A 16,137-nucleotide genomic window follows, 5' to 3' on the forward strand; every position below is an offset into this window, starting at 1 on the left:
TCTTGCCACTCTACCCCATAGCCCAGACAAATGAAGAATACAGGAGATTGTTGTCACATGTACTACACAACCAGTACTTGCCAGGAATTCCTGCAGCTCCTTTAATGTTGCTGTAGGCCTCTTGGCAGCCTCCCTGACCAGTTTTCTCCTTGTCTTTTCATCAATTTTGGAGGGACGTCCAGCTCTTGGTAATGTCACTGTTGCACCATATTTTCTCCACTTGATGATGACTGACTTCACTGTGTTCCATGGTATATCTAATGCCTTGGAAATTCTTTTGTACCCTTCTCCTGACTGATACCTTTTAACAATGAGATCCCTCTGATGCTTTGGAAGTTCTCTGCGGACCATGGCTTTTGCTGTAGGATGCGACTAGGAAAATGTCAGGAATAGCCTACTGGAACAGCTGAACTTTATATGGGGTTAATCAGAGGCACTTTAATTGATGGCAGGTGTACTGAGTCCTATTTAACATGAGTTTGAATGTGACTGCTTAATTCTGACAACAGTCACAGCCCCACAGTAAGAGGGTGTGCACACTAATGCAACCACATTATTTTAGTTTTTTATTTTTACTTCCCACTGAAAAACAGATTTCAGTTTGTTTTCAATTGAGTTGTACAAGTTATAGGTCACATTAAAGGTGGCTAAAGTTCTGGAATTATTTATCTTGGTCTCGTTTTTTTACATCACAGAAACCTGGCATTTTAACAGGGGTGTGTAGACTTTTTATATCCACTGTATCTGCTTATGCAGCTATAATGTGTATGAGTTAACCATTTCCCCACCAACATTAAACCCTTATTTTAATGCAGTCATACACAAAACCACAAACTGCGGACTCTGGTATGACTCAGCAGATTTATTGCAGGACTGTTGTACTGGCCTGCTTTAGATGCAGCTACAGTAGGTGAACCTAATGAACTGGTGAACTTTGTTTCCCTGGTGGGTCTGTCCATGTCTCTTCTGTCCAGGACTTTGTCCTTATACAGCCTTTCAAAAACCTCATTTCAATCCCAGTTTTAGTTGCATTTGCCATGAACTGAATTATTGTCGAAACACTGATTAGCTATCTTTGGGAATTAGAAGGGGTTAAGAGGAACAGCTGAGAAGATCAAACTATGTTTGATACAAAAAGTTAAACAGCGAGCACTGGGAACCAAAATCCCTTTCAGTGCGTTGGTTGATCATGCATATACTGCACCAGTCCCAGGGGGAGATGCCTCTCATTCCCAACGTCTCTTTGAATTCTTTCAAATAGTTCAGCTAATTTACTCTAAACTTTCTTTTCTCCCTGTTAAAGACCTCACTCACATTCACTCTATATAAATGCCAGTAGTCAGAACTGCACAAGTCTTTCAAATTCTGTACTTCTGTTGGGTGTTTTACAATTTTTAGTTTAACTTTAATAATTTCCGTAGTTGTTTTATTTGTTTTTATACAATGTCTTTATAACTGCATTACATGATGTCCCACAGTTTTACTGTTGCTGGACTCTGTAAAGGCTTTTTATCAGAGATAGGAATATTTTAGACCTGACATGAGAATATTTAGGGCACATGGCTTCTTTTCAGCCACTGTATTACCCACTATATAGAAAGGCTTCTTTGTGAATGAGCTTTATGTTGAGCAATCTACTGTATGTTGGTGCTGATCTCACCTGAGCTCATTAAGTAAACCGCCTGAAATGGGCCTTCTTTCAACATTCACTTAGAATGAGACAGAAAAACTTCCTTTCATTTAGCAATGAGGCTGGTGAGGTGCCATCTTAGTGTGAAGTCAAGTCAAATTTTATTTCTAAAGCTCAATCTCACCAATCACAAATTAGCCTCAAGGGGCTGTACAATCAGTGTAACATATGAGACCCTCTGTTCTCAGACCCTCAAATCAGAAAAAGAGAAACTCCCCCTAAAAGAAAATCCTGCAAGAAATCTCAGGAAGAGCAACAGATGATCGATTCCTGTTCCAGGATGGACAGTGTCCTGTCCGCAGAACAGATAGTGCTGGTATAAAGCCAGTTTGTATCAGTCTCTCCAGCCTCCAGTCACTACTTGCCCCTTGCCCTCTACTTGCCCTGCTGGCAATCCCTAGACCCTGTTGGCTTTCGCTTCATTCCTACATTAAGGTGTATCTATTAAAACCCTATATGCTTTACAACTTTGATATGTTCCTGCAATCATTTATAGCTCTCCCTACTGTTAGGAATCACATTTTCTCACCTTTGATTAAAACATAGTTAAACGGTTTTTAAATTGGGGGACTCCTGGGGTCTGGAAAGCACTTCTAAGCTGCCACTGTTTAGCACACACTTTGTAATGGAAAACTGCTAATGCTTTTGCTATTCTTTTGTTCCAAAGCCAAATGCTCTGGCAGTGGAACAATGTGGTTGGAGCAATAAACTTGGAATTGCTCTTCTTGCATGATTCCTTCTCTTTGTTCACAGCAGATGTACTGTATATATACACCCCAAAATGGCACAAAGCACTTGTTTCCTTTGCTATGACAACATTATGCAGGCTCTTTTTCTGCCAATGCGCAAAAAAAAAGATAAATAAGCACAGAGGAAGCACGTCGTACCTTGGCTGCTGTTTCCTAGACTTGTCGTGATACAGCAAGATGTGTGAATAAGCTTATAACAAGCTGGAAGGAAGCTGGGGAAGGAAAAGGTAGGTTGAGAACTATCTTCATTAATTTAATACAGATATCATTTGATATGGGGCACAAGTCCATATGACTTCATGTCATATGAAATGTAAGGAAAGAGATTTTGAGGGAGGAACAACTTTATTTTTGATGATACCTTCAGCGTTTTAATGCAAGAGTGATGGAAGAAGGAGAACTCATAAAACAATTATTTTGATTTGGGAATTATTGTTGTTCTAATCTACCCTGAGAAACCAGTAAATCCCATCCTCCATCTTGATGTTTCAGAGCTAAGGCCAGAACTGTTTTGCCACAGAGGCTCAGCAGCATCCCAACTATCCCTCTCCCTGCTCCACCATGCTGGCTCAGCAGCATCCCGACTATCCCTCTCCCTGCTCCACCATGCTCTAAAATGTACTGATCAAGCAGAAGTATCTGAAAATCTCTGTTTGGTTAGAGAGGTCAGTCCACTGCTGGTCAATCGGTCTGGGTCACAGGAGGCTTTGGCAGCACTTCCCCACATTAAGACAGTTTTGAAACACATTTCTAAACAAACATATTTGAGAAAGGTTTACATACTGTAGCTTTAATATCTAACTTTATTATGCAAGAAAGAATTCGCATCCTCTTACTTTGATCAAATTAGGCGGTCAGATCATTTTAAACTTGAACATCTATTGTAGAATGGGATGAACTATGTCTGTGAATTTATTTGCAGTATTTTTAAAGTCAGTGATCTGATGTTTTCGCTTATGTCCACAATAGGCAAACTGTGCTCATGCAATGTGAAATGTTTGGGTTGTTATGACTATCTTAGTGAGACAGGAGGTGAGGCTTAATGTCAAAACAATGGAGAATGAAACAAATCTCATAATAGCCCCTGCAGTGAGTAAACAGGTTCTGTGCCATGGTGATATTATTCTCCTCTCTGTGTTCATATAAATGAGAGAACAAGTGAGAAATATACAAGTCCTGGAGCAAGCTAGTTTTTTAATTTCCAAAACAAATGCTGCAGGGAAATACTGTAGGCACAGTAGATGGACATTTTGCCCGGAGTCAGAGTCAGACCCCAGAGGATGAAAACAGCCTCAAAGCCAAAAAGAGCTTAGGGTCAATATTCCAAACATGAAATCCCAAACCTACCCCAGGGTCCAGTTCCTTGTTCAACAATAACATTACAGTTCTCTCCATCCCGCTGTCTTGTTACTTAGATACCCGCTCTCGGTTTTCAGGTTGATTCTCCCCTTCTCTGCTGCTGAGCAGTTAAATAGCATTTGTGAGGCTTATTCTCTCCCATGGGAGATACTGTATTACTAGGCTTTTGTATTCCATTTGGAACTGCCTGAATCATTATTCTTTGCATCTCTACCCATTTGGATCTGACCTTCCCTTAAGCATTATAAGACTCATGTTTGTGTTATATAGGAACAGAAGTGGAGAAAACAAAGGGTGAAGAAAGAAAAGTGACCTTGGTGATAATGAGCAAGTCTTATCTGTGACAGAGAATAGGATGGCTTATGTAAGGCTATCTCACCTTCTCACTGTCTTTGTTTATCTTTTTGTCTTTCAGGCATTTTGCTTTGTCTTCTGCTTGCACCTCATTCCCTTCTTTCAATTTACGATTCCCTCCATTGATGCTCTACACTGTCCCTTCATTTCATTATCCTTTGATTCTCAAACATATGTGGGACATCACACAGCCTGTAGAATAACACAGAGGACAGGAAGGGATACGCAAAACAAGGCTGAATGGGGATACAGGACAGAGAGCCATGGGCTCACCAATAACACCACCATAAACAATGTCCTTATCTTCAGTGTATTGTACAGAGGCCTAGGTTGAGATATTACTTGTATGAAATTGACAAAATAACAGAAATTGAGTTCTAATCAACTGGAAGCAAAGTAAAACAGCATTTGATAAAATCCACTAAGCTAAAACAGAAAAAAACTGGTCATATTTTTAGACATTATTTATTATCAGCTCTGTTTTGAGGATGAGATTGTTGGGTCTAGCTGTAAACATACCGATTTTACTGGTTAAAGAAAGGCTTAAAGAAATTAAATAAAAATATTAATTTTTGGACAGTAATGTCACATCAGAAGTTGTCCATTTAAGATACTCAGTCCACTGGGTTAAAGGAACAGTTCAACATTTTCAGAAATATGCTTGGTGAAGAAACTGATCTGACTCTTACACATTATATGTATTATAAGAAAAAGCAATTGCTTAGTATTGTATAAGACTGGGAAGAGGTAGTCGGGCAACAAAATTCACCATTAAAGTTCCTTAATTAACATGTTATATTTAATTTGTTCATAAACTGAAGCATAAAGCCAATGAGATGCAGCATGTTACTTTAGAGGTGCTGGTGGGTAAATGTTATTACCTCCAGACTAAGCCAGGCTGTTTCCCCTGTTTTCAGTCTGTTGGTTGTACCAGAAAATAAATAATCATATTTCCCAAACTGCAGAAGTATTCCTTTAACACTGTTCCTTTAATAATACTGTATGTATCGATTTAATCCGTAATCATCCTGTAATCATTATCAATTGACGAAGCTGATACTGTAACAATGTGTGACAATTTAACTTCCATGGTAGACAGGTAAAGATAGTCCTTATACACAAACACACACACACACACTGTTGTGTATCATATTGTTTTTCATGACCTCAGTAATTGTTTGGATGCATTCAGTCCTCCCAGCACTGAGGTGTAATTACAGTCAAGGCAGCAACCATTCACACAGAGGGCGGAAAACTTTTATCCCAAGTTGCCAACTTGAACTAAAACACATGCATACATTTCCTCATGCCAAGTTGTGGTAATGTAGAGAGTCAGTAGAGCAGTAGCCACTGATAAAGGCCTTGATAAGACCAATTTGAAATGGCTGCTGTCACTGAGCCTGTCCGCTTTGTGCGCCAAGGACATCATTTACCAGACATAACAGCCATTCTGGGTCACTGACCCTTTCATTTATGCAGTTTGGCTTCCTCACGAACTATATGCACCTTGACCTTACCTTCCACTGTCTCATGTAGCTTTAAGGGCATTTGTGTTTTATGCCAATGATATGTATTCTGACAGTCATATACTTAATGATGATTGAGTAGAGAGGTTTGTGATAAAATTGTCCTCAGGAGAATGTGTCACATGAGAGGAGATTACTGCTAAGGCTGAGCCTGACTCACTCACCGTCTCCTGTGCAGTGCAAAAGTGAGCTCTAAATGTTTCAGAGGGTTGGCTGTGGGTGTTTTAGCTGGTCTTCATTGCTGCTTAATGTGACTTTTACTTTTTGAAGTATTGTAATGACCTTTATATGTAAGTATGAACTATTCCTTTCATTCATTCACTACTGCTTAGTCCCTGAATGGGGTCATGGAGGGGCTGGAGCCAATCCCAGCCAGCAATCAGGCGAAGGCCGGGGACAGGAGGAAGCCGGAGTACCCGGAGAGAACCCACACAAGCACGGGGAGAACATGCAAACTCCACACAGAAAGGTCCCGGGTGGGGCCCGAACCCAGAACCTTCTCGCTGTGAGGCAACGGTGCTAACCACTGTGCCACCGTGCTGCAAGTATGAACTAAAACTAATGTATTTGTCAGTAAGCCAATCCCAGCTGACACTGGGTGAGAGGCAGGGTCCACCCTGGACAGGTTGCCAGGCTATCACAGGGCTGACATGTAGACAAACAATCACACACACTCAGACTCATGGGCAATTTAGAGTTGTTAATCACCCTAAGCTACATGTCTTTGGGCTGTGGGAGAAAGACAGAGTAGCTGGAGAGAACCCACGCAGGCACAGGGAGAACATGCAAACTCCACACAGAAAGGAATCAGGTCGGCCCAGGCTCGAAACCGGAACCCTCTTGCTGAGAGGCAGCAGTGCTAACCAGACTCATGGGCAATTTAGAGTTGTTAATCACCCTAAGCTACATGTCTTTGGGCTGTGGGAGAAAGACAGAGTAGCTGGAGAGAACCCACGCAGGCACAGGGAGAACATGCAAACTCCACACAGAAAGGAATCAGGTCGGCCCAGGCTCGAAACCGGAACCCTCTTGCTGAGAGGCAGCAGTGCTAACCACTGTGTCACCATGCCACCCACTAAAGATGATGACTATGACAAATGATTTAAATGTGATCTATAACTGTACAGTGTCTTGGGCACAAGAAAAAAATCCCTGACTCTTTCTCAGAGATACTGAGGCATTTATTTCACAATTGGTTTTAATGCAAAACATGACTTATCTTATTCTTACAGGTTAGGAAATGGAAAATGCTGGCTCATCATGGCGATGGTACAGGCAAGCAGAAGGAAGTGGAGTCAGATGTCCACCTGTGCTGCTGTCAGTCTTGGGGGATCCACGCCTCGCCCCTCCTGGCTAGTCCTGTCATGCTGGAGTGCTCCATCTGCAGTGGGCCCTACATCAGCTATGCCCTGGAGGACGCCTGGCAGCCGCGACAACGCACACAGGCAAGTTCATTATGCCTACATCTGATTTCAAAAACAGGTAGCAGTCATTAATTTAGTGCAGCACACAATGCATGGGGCTTGTCCTTGATATGGGGATTTAGGAAGTCCCCAGAGGAATTATTAAATGTTTGCATCTTTATGTCCTAAAACAGATGTTAGCAATGAACAATGAAAAGGTTTCACTCTTATGCACAGTATATTTTACAATTAATGGTTAATTATATACACACCAACTAGTGCAAATACTTGTTAGAGAAAAATATGTCATAGGACTTTTAGGTTTGTTATTATCAGAAACACCACACACAGCCCTATTGCTGACCAGCAGTGCTAGTTTGTAGCAGTTGTTATAAATAAGATAAAGTCATAAAGTTAGTTCAGAGTTTAGGGCTTGTAATGATTTTGTATTTAACATGAAAAAGTGTGGGAGCCCTACAAACAGCTTAAAGAAAAGCACAACGACACAACTTTCCCTTTTCTACAGTAGTTTTCCATCATTCCTAATCATTTTGTTAGGCAAATAAAAGTGGTGTCATTGTTACATCAACAAGTACTATCTAAGCAAATGTGTAACAGGCTAACAGTAGCTAGATATTTAATGTTTGTCTTTCTTTTACGCAACCAGTTCAACCTTTTCCACACCCCCACTGAACAAAACTGCCGGAACTAGTGTGAGAAAAAAAGTTCTTATATTATGGCAGTTACTGTAAATGGTTTAATACAAATGAATTTTCATGAAGTGCAAACTATGTGATATTAGGAAGCAATGATTCTGTGTTTTTGTCGTTCCACCCAGTGAAAGTTAGTCATTTCTTTGATGGTAAAAAAAAATCATGCCTTTTCAAGCCTTTTTACAGTTATGTTATGACTCACAGTCAAGTCATACAGGCCTGGACAATTACAAAGACAAAAACTATTCCTCCCTCTGTCTGTCCTTTCCTCTAAGCCTCTTGAACAACATAAACTTTTTTCTTCATTTCTTCAAATACATTTGCCATGAAATATTAATGACCAGAAAGCCTAGATTCAACATCACTATGGATACAACCCCATCAGCTCTCTCAGCTGAATCTACAAACAACCTGGAGTATGAGAGAGGAAGGGCATGACAGAAGTGAGTCAAATCCAAGGAGAACCAACAAAGGGGCATGAATTGTAAGGTGGCTGTTGACAGCAGAGATAAGAGGACATGAACAGAAAGCAAGATGTGTGTGTGTGTGTATCTAAAAAGACAAAGGTTGAGAGACTAGGCTACTGTCAGCTATATTAAGAATTATATGGAGATGAAATGAGCAGCATGATGGGCAGATCGTTGAAAGCAGTGCCAATGAATGAATAAACAAACTGATTAAAACAGCTCTCATGGGTTCCGCACACAGACACACACACTTGTACTTCTATCTTTGTCTGAACACTCATTGACATAATGCAGTCCCTTACCCTAACACTTAACCATCATAACTAAACGCCTAACCCTTACCTCGACCCTAGCCTAAACCTAATTCTAACCTGAACCCTAAAACCAAGCCTTAACCCTCAAAAAGATGTTTCACAGAATGAGGACCGGCCAAAATGTCCTCACTCTGTAGCAAAAAAAACAACTCACTATGTAGCAAGTACAAGAACACACACACAGCTCATCTTGCCTTCTTCTCAGAAAACACTCAGGGGAGAATACTGAGAGCTGTCAGAAGTTTTCTGAGCTGCAGCATGGAACAGCAAATTAGGCTAAGACTGTATTTAACAGAGACACTTTGAAAAGTTGGTGGCTGACAAAAAACTAATATCTGACATGACAGTGGAGTTTCATGGGAAGGCCTAGGGATGCAAATGCTGCTAGTCCTGTGACAGCTGCCAGTTACACTGTTAGTGTATGTGAAAAGGAAAAGTGGGACTAATTTAAGTAGCTGCTATTGAGACACATGTGTTTACAAGCATTATTTCTGAGCCATTTAGCCATGTATCGAGCAATGTATTGAGTTTTGTAATGAAATAGGGTAAATGAAAGATAAGGCCCTCAGCACAAACACAAATACCACATGCAGGGAGAGAAAGTACATAAATTCACTCGAGTGCTTTACTTATAATCGGTATGATTTTGAGGTGTTTGTATTTACTTGTATGTAAATTTACTTTTCACTTTCCATTCATTTAACTGGTCAGTTTTCAGATTATGATTTTATAGTAAAAACAGATGAATAGTTTAGAAAATACAAAACACTGCAATGCTGTTTTTTTGAGTGTATAGGGGATAAGCACATTTTAAGATGTCCTGTTCAATCCTTGGCTGAAGCAGAGTAATACCAGTGTCAACATGGCGTTCAGTTTAGCTAAAGACCTTTGCTCTATAACATGACTCGTATAGAGCAGAGCTTTCTCACCATTTTCAGCACAGGGCCTCAAGTGATTTACTGCAGTCTCACCCTGGAAACACAGCCTCATTAAAGAGCATCACGCTGAAACCGTGCATGACCCGGTCTGGGTTTGGAACCAGTAGTTTTGGTAGTTTAGGGAGCTGCTGTTCAAATAAAAGGTCATGTCTCATGTTGTCATTGTTCGCCAAAACCTTTCAAGAGCTAAGAAAACCAACCTTTCTGGCTTGTGATCACTTAAAACAAGAATTGTTCTTTTTATTTTTTACATATTATTATTGGGGGTACATTTATCTAATAATTCACAAGAAAAGGGCAGTGATTAAAAGAAAAAAAAACACAAATTAGTTCAGCAAAAGTATGTTTTATTATCTCATTACTCATCTAACAAATGTTCAGATTTGTCATGTGTCCCCTTGTGTGGGTCCTGAACCCCACATTGGGAACCACAAATGGGGTTGAAACAGATATTAAAGGCCTACGGGCTGTACAGCTTTCACAAGATGTGCAACACATATTACAATTCAGCTGAATTGAAATGAGAAAATGTATTTCCAACAGTGGATTTGTAGGGTTGTACAATGGCAGCAAGAGAAATGTTACCTCAGGTCTGACTTTTAATCTACTGTACATGTGACATAAATGGATGCACAGTCTCTAATGTCAGTATGAATACATCAGTAAGTGATTTATATACTGTATGCTTGAGTACAGTTTCATGAGTAGCCATTGTAACTCATTATGTTTGTATATGATAGCGTGGACATGAACACTCCCTCACTATTCATCACCAGACTGTAATAAGACATGTCCAACTTTACATCTGCTTGTCTTTCTCATTTGAGCATTGGGATTGTTTTTTTACTAAGTAACACCATGTTTCCCTCCCAGGCGATGGACCTGTACTACTACAGTGAGTCAGACCCAGACAGCTACTGTTGCCCTGGCGACAACAGTAAGTGACCCCCAGCTACGCCCGTTGTTTTGTATTTTTCCACTTCCTGCCCTCTCTCTTTCTTTACCACCCATCTTTCACAATAACTTCAGTGCGCAAACTTCTCTTTTATCTTTCTCCATCACCTCTCTTCATCAGTCCCAGGTCATTTCTCTTTCTTATCTGCAGTTTAGCTTAATTTCACCATCAATTCATGAGGGTCTTCTACAATTCACTCTATTTTTCTCTTTTTGTTGTTTCCTTACTGCCCAAACCTAATGGCTATGAGAGCAAAGCGACTCAACCTGCACACACACACAAGCACTTTTAATGTTACCTCACCCCACCTCTAATCCAACCTCTAAGCTCCCAGGATAATAACTGTTGTCCATAAACCAAGATTACTGTTTTGTTGAAACTGGCAAAACAGTAGTTACAGACAATACACAGGACTGATTGTCATAAACGTGACACAGTGACCTTTCCTGTTTACAGCTTCACTGCAGCAGAAATATGTGAATCGGTTTATGGCCTATATAACTGTTATTGAGTGACTGGACTTTAATTTTACATCATGCCTATTATTTGTGGCACAAACCATAGTCCAATCCAAAGGACATATCGCCGTGTGTGTGTGTCATGTTTTTCCAAGCAGTTTATCTATTCCTTTTTTTATTAGTACATTCACCTTTGCAGAGAGTCTTGCATGCATCAGAAAGATGCTCTTTATCTGAGTGTGTTTGTGTCACTGGTGATAGGGAAATATTCAGATTCTTCCTTGTAAAAGTAGCAATATTGCTAAGTCAGATATGTAACCAGGGTGATGCTAACTTTCAGGTTGGCCTACAAACATATGTCATCCCTATAGCATTCTATCAGAGATGAATAACGTCCAACCATAAAAAAAGCATGAAATACTCGTGGTACGAGTACCAAACTTTCAAACTGTGGAGCACTTTGTGGCTGATCTGCAGGTTCCTGCATCTTAAAGAAAGAAATGTTACAAGAACCATATTCTGATGCAAATGTTTCTCACTGGGAGCAGCCTGTCTGTGAACTGTGACAGTTTTTGGTGTTTGAAGAGAAATCCAAGCAATTAGCCGAGCTGGTGACAGGCTGTTCCTGCAGCCTTGGACGTGATGCTGTCGTTCCAAGATAAGCAATTAGTAGCTTTAGGAGCACTTATAAGTTGAAGACTGTCACATATTACAGTCATTTATAGTGATGCAGTGATGTGTGACATAAGGAGCAGTAAGGGCAGTGGATAGCGATGGAAAGATCCAGTAATATCAATTATAGGGAGTCGTGTTTGTCTAATTTTACAGAGGAAAAGGAAATCATGCCTGTGTCCTCTTAGAAAAAGTACAGAGTAGTCTTGTCTAACAAAATATCTGCTGAGGGCAGCCTTATTAAGCTACATTAGCATGTTCATCAACTGGCTGCAGTGCACTTAATCAGCATTTACACATGCTGACATTACAACGTTTATGTAACGTGTTATTACTAAGTATGAATGTGTGTGTGAGTGTTTGTGTGTGTGTATGTTTTCATGCGCTCTCAGACTTTACTCTTTTGTTCTCAGTTGACGTGGAATATCAACGGATTCTTTTCTGAAGCTGTTATTTACTCTTTTCTCCCACCACTTATGACGCATTATTCACCTTTGTCAACTCACCTTCAGAGCTAAACAGGCAAACAAACACACCTACACACAGACATGCACAGACTGTATGCATGTAGTTCAGTACAACTATGTGTTACAATCCACTGAGGCACTCCCAAAGACACTGACAATTTTGAGAAGACTGTCTGAACACGTTTTGTGCCATTATACTTTTATAACAACTGCAGATTTGTGTGTGTGTTGCATTCAGAGTCAGACCTGCCAAAGACATAATGTTCTTCTCAGTCCACTAAACCTATCTTTGAACATCACAACCTCAACCTAATTCTGGCCTTAAATAAAAAGCCAAGTCCACACCCTCATATGGTCCCACTAAAAAACTGAGGATCAACCTAAATGTCTTCTCTTTGCAAATGTTTTCTCAATTCAAGGACGTCCTGGTGCTCTTGGAGCTAAGAATACAGCGCTCCCACTTCACATCCTGCTGGGGATTATTATTACATGTCATTTCCCATCTATCTCTTCCCACTTCTGTCATCTCCATCAAATATCAAATATCCCTCCAAAACAAAAAAGAGTTTATCCAAAGATAGAGTAGAAAAGACTATAAAAACTGTTTTTAGAGCTTTATAATTTTCTGATAGTGTCCTTGACTTTTGGCAGTTTTTCCCACAAAGAACAAAAAAATCCATATTTATTCATGAGAAAATACAGTCAGTGTTGTGGTACAGTTTGTGTTGAGTTTATTAGCAAGCATGTTGAACTGGTACTGTATGTTTGCCTCTAGAAACGTTTTTGCCTGCTGTATAGTAAAAATATGTTTTGTTTTGTACCTGGGAATTTCTGGAAATTATTATGAAACTCTGGAATGTTCAGAGCGAAATGTTAAAACACAGTCATACAGTCATTAAAACACACACACACACACACACACACAGATCAGCAGAGATATCTTATAGACAGGCTCATACAAGCTCAAGAATTTTACTGGGGATTGGGAAGAGTTTCCACGAACCACTGCGATGATGGTCACATGACTGTCTATAGAAAGGGCTGAAGGGATAAGTAGGCTATGTTTTGGTAGCCTAGCTAGCCCCCCCCCACACACACACACACACACAAACACAGTCTGCTGTATCTAGAGGCTAAATAAAAGCCTAGCTGTCCTCACTGAATGGCCAATGCCTTTATATAACGGTGGTGTCATTTGGTTCCTCACCACTGATGCTCATTCACATTCATCCCTAGACCAATTGAAGACACAGACACCCTCGTCATTGCCAGCACAGAGACCGGACATTACAAGATGGAGGGATGGGAGACTGAAGGGGATGAACGGATTAAATGGATAGATGGCATCTGCAGGAGACAGTTTGAATATGGGAGTGTACTGGTCATTGTGTATATGTGAGTACGCTCTAGGTGGATGGGCCGAGGGAGTGTGTGTGTGGTGTTATGTGTTTACAACTCTAATATACTGCACCTCAACCCCTCTGGCATTGCAGTGAACCCCGTCTCGTCTTTTCATGAAATGGCAACTTGTGTGTGTGTGTGTGTGTGTGTGTGTGTGTGAGAGAGAGAGAGAGTCAGTGCTGGCTTTGGCACTGATGACAATGCCACTACTAGGTTATATAACCTAACAGTGTCTCTGGCACATATACAGAATGGCAGCAAACACACAGTGCTGAGTTTTGTGGCGTCTCCTCTCGTTCAGTGCCTGAGCCTCGAGCGGCCTGTACGCCCAGAAGGGAAAGACAGCCAGATAGGAAAATCACTGAGTGGACCTTTTGTTAGTGTTGCTCCCCCTCTCTCAGGCTTCCTCTCTCAACACCTCTTTCACATTTCATTCAACTCTGGGCTATGGCCACAGATGCAGGCACAAGAGCACTGCTTACACCCCAGTGGAGGTAACATAACGCTTTCTTTATCTCTCTTTTTAAATCTCCTGCATTGCACAAGTATTCCTAACTATATATTTTTTTATCCTAAAAGTGTCCTGGTACACTTAGCAATATGTGATGTACAGAGTTTTACTTGTTTGGCTCATGTTGCTATAAAACGCTGATAAGAGATGTCGGTTTGTGTCCCACCCTGACTGTGAAGCTTTGTAGATTAAATGTATGTTGAAGGGTGAGGCGCTCCAACCTGTGCTGTCTCAAAGAGAAATATCTTTTTCTCAGAAACTGTGTTAAGTTCTTTGTGGTGCATTGAGTGAGGGATATGTTGGATACCTTGAGGAAATGTAGTGTGTGTGCTTACGTTCTGTCAGTCTCCCTATAGGTTTGTTTTGTCCTCCAGCTTTGCTTGTGTGTGTGTGTGTGTGTGTGTGTGTGTCAGGTAGCTGTGGGAGGAGGATAAATAATACATTTGACCTGAATTAAGGGAAAAAACAGAAACAGCAGTAAAAACTTGAGGCTATGCTTGAAAACTGCAGAGTCACACATGCACCCACGCAGTGATTTTCTCTGAGGGAGGCTGAAATACACATTCCATTGTACATACACGCATAGCCATCTCCCTGAATCTGTATCATTTGTGGATGAGCCTTAATTGCCGCTTGCCTTTGGCTCTGCATTTTCACAGTCTAAAAACAATTACATTGAGGGTAGCAGTCACACAAAAGCACACATTTTCACACACTTGCCCTCGCTCACCTTTGAGTTTGTGATCATTTGCGGTCACCGGTTTGAACCCAGACCAAACCCAAAATAAATAAGTGAAAAAGCAGCACTTGCCCTTGAGATCAGTGGCCATTTGATCAAACTGTGGTTGTACTGGTAAGGTGGGCAGCTTCAGCTGTGAATGGGTGCAACTGTGTGAGCGTGATCAAAGCATTCCTAAAGATGAGACCGCTGCTTTCAGTGAAACCTTCCAGAACAAAGGTTTAAAAATATATTACAGCTGAAAACCTTGTGTTATCTTAAGGAGGTATAATCAAAGATTCAAAGGTTCAGTTTATTTATCCATTTTAAAAAATGACACTATCCATATTGTGCAGCTGCCCTTCATCTCATCTCTGTTCATCCTTTGTCTGGTCCATATTTCAAAGCTGTCTGCCTTACTGCATCAGTCTATCCTTAGATCTCTGCTTTCTTGTTCTCTCCTTTCTCGCACACTGCCAAAAGTAAATGTCTGCAAAACATTATGCCTGAGTGTATACACATGCACGAAGTAGATGGGAGAGCAATTCATCAAGAGACAGGGTTAATTAATATGGCCTCAACTTGGCAGCTGCCAACTTTGGATCAGAATGAACTCTGTGAATTTCCAAGTGCGGGGTGCTTTTTAATTCCCAGCCCAGTGGGTGAAATGTCTCAGCTGGCCATAGTGGAAAACAACTGCACAAAATGAAGATTAAACTATTTGTAAAATGGGGGGTGTCTTTTCATGTGTGTAAACAAACTGCATTTTCCAAGCACATAAACCAAATATTTGCTTCAAATATCCATCAGCGTCATGTCTTTCAGATCATTTTGCTGCAGGGGGAAGTAACTACAAAAACAGTAAATAAATGTTTCGTTCGTTTTGTATTTAAATAAAGGTTAGGGCGATATTTTCAATAGGCTGAACTCGGATGAGGAGCACTTGAACCCCCCCAGGAAAACTCATGCAACTATGTATGAAACCAAACTGCAGAGTTAAAGGAAATAGAGGCGGGATGACTCCGCCCCGAGAAGAAAATAAAAAAAAAAACTGGTGGGTGAAAATCTCCCACGAATACGGTGCAGTTTGATTACCTCCCTGCCGAGCAGCCTAACGCCTCTCTCCTTGCTGTCATTTTGGAAATAAAGCATCCTTATGAAAGACAAAACGACCGCTTTGACGTGTAAGTACGCTGCACATTCAGTTACAAGCAACAACAATGGTTTTCTCCAGTCGAAAGAAATCTTCCTCCTAGTGAGTTGTAGGCCAATAATGATTTTATTGGTTTTAGTTCTGCGGCACATTGTTACTCATATAGTCTCTTTTGTGAAGGTAAAGATATAGCTGCTAATCTACTTTCTGAATCTGGGCTGTGTGGTTGGAAAGAAAGCCTTGGCAGACATAAATGTGGGGGGGGGGGGGGGGGGGGGGGCGTCGTGCA

The 16,137-nt window shown here is 40.8% G+C and overlaps 1 protein-coding gene across 4 annotated transcripts in view; it reads left to right on the plus strand.

Annotated features, from left to right (window-relative positions):
* The window catches only part of sgk1 (serum/glucocorticoid regulated kinase 1), a 30,650-nt gene that overhangs the window by 8,969 nt on the left and 5,544 nt on the right, over nucleotides 1-16,137 (plus strand). Inside the window, exons 4-5 of one of the 4 annotated variants that reach the window (XM_020593416.1) lie at nucleotides 6,911-7,123; nucleotides 10,387-10,450. In XM_020593416.1, coding sequence (XP_020449072.1) covers nucleotides 6,911-7,123; nucleotides 10,387-10,450 — 277 coding nt within the window. Of the gene's footprint in view, nucleotides 1-6,910; nucleotides 7,124-10,386; nucleotides 10,451-13,257; nucleotides 13,461-13,631; nucleotides 13,961-15,774; nucleotides 15,880-16,137 lie in introns of those variants that run through there. The other 3 variants (XM_020593418.1, XM_020593419.1, XM_020593420.1) reach the window with 3 other exon arrangements.

Source organism: Monopterus albus, unplaced genomic scaffold, assembly GCF_001952655.1.
Source record: "Monopterus albus unplaced genomic scaffold, M_albus_1.0 scaffold19.1, whole genome shotgun sequence".
Lineage (NCBI taxonomy): Eukaryota > Metazoa > Chordata > Actinopteri > Synbranchiformes > Synbranchidae > Monopterus > Monopterus albus.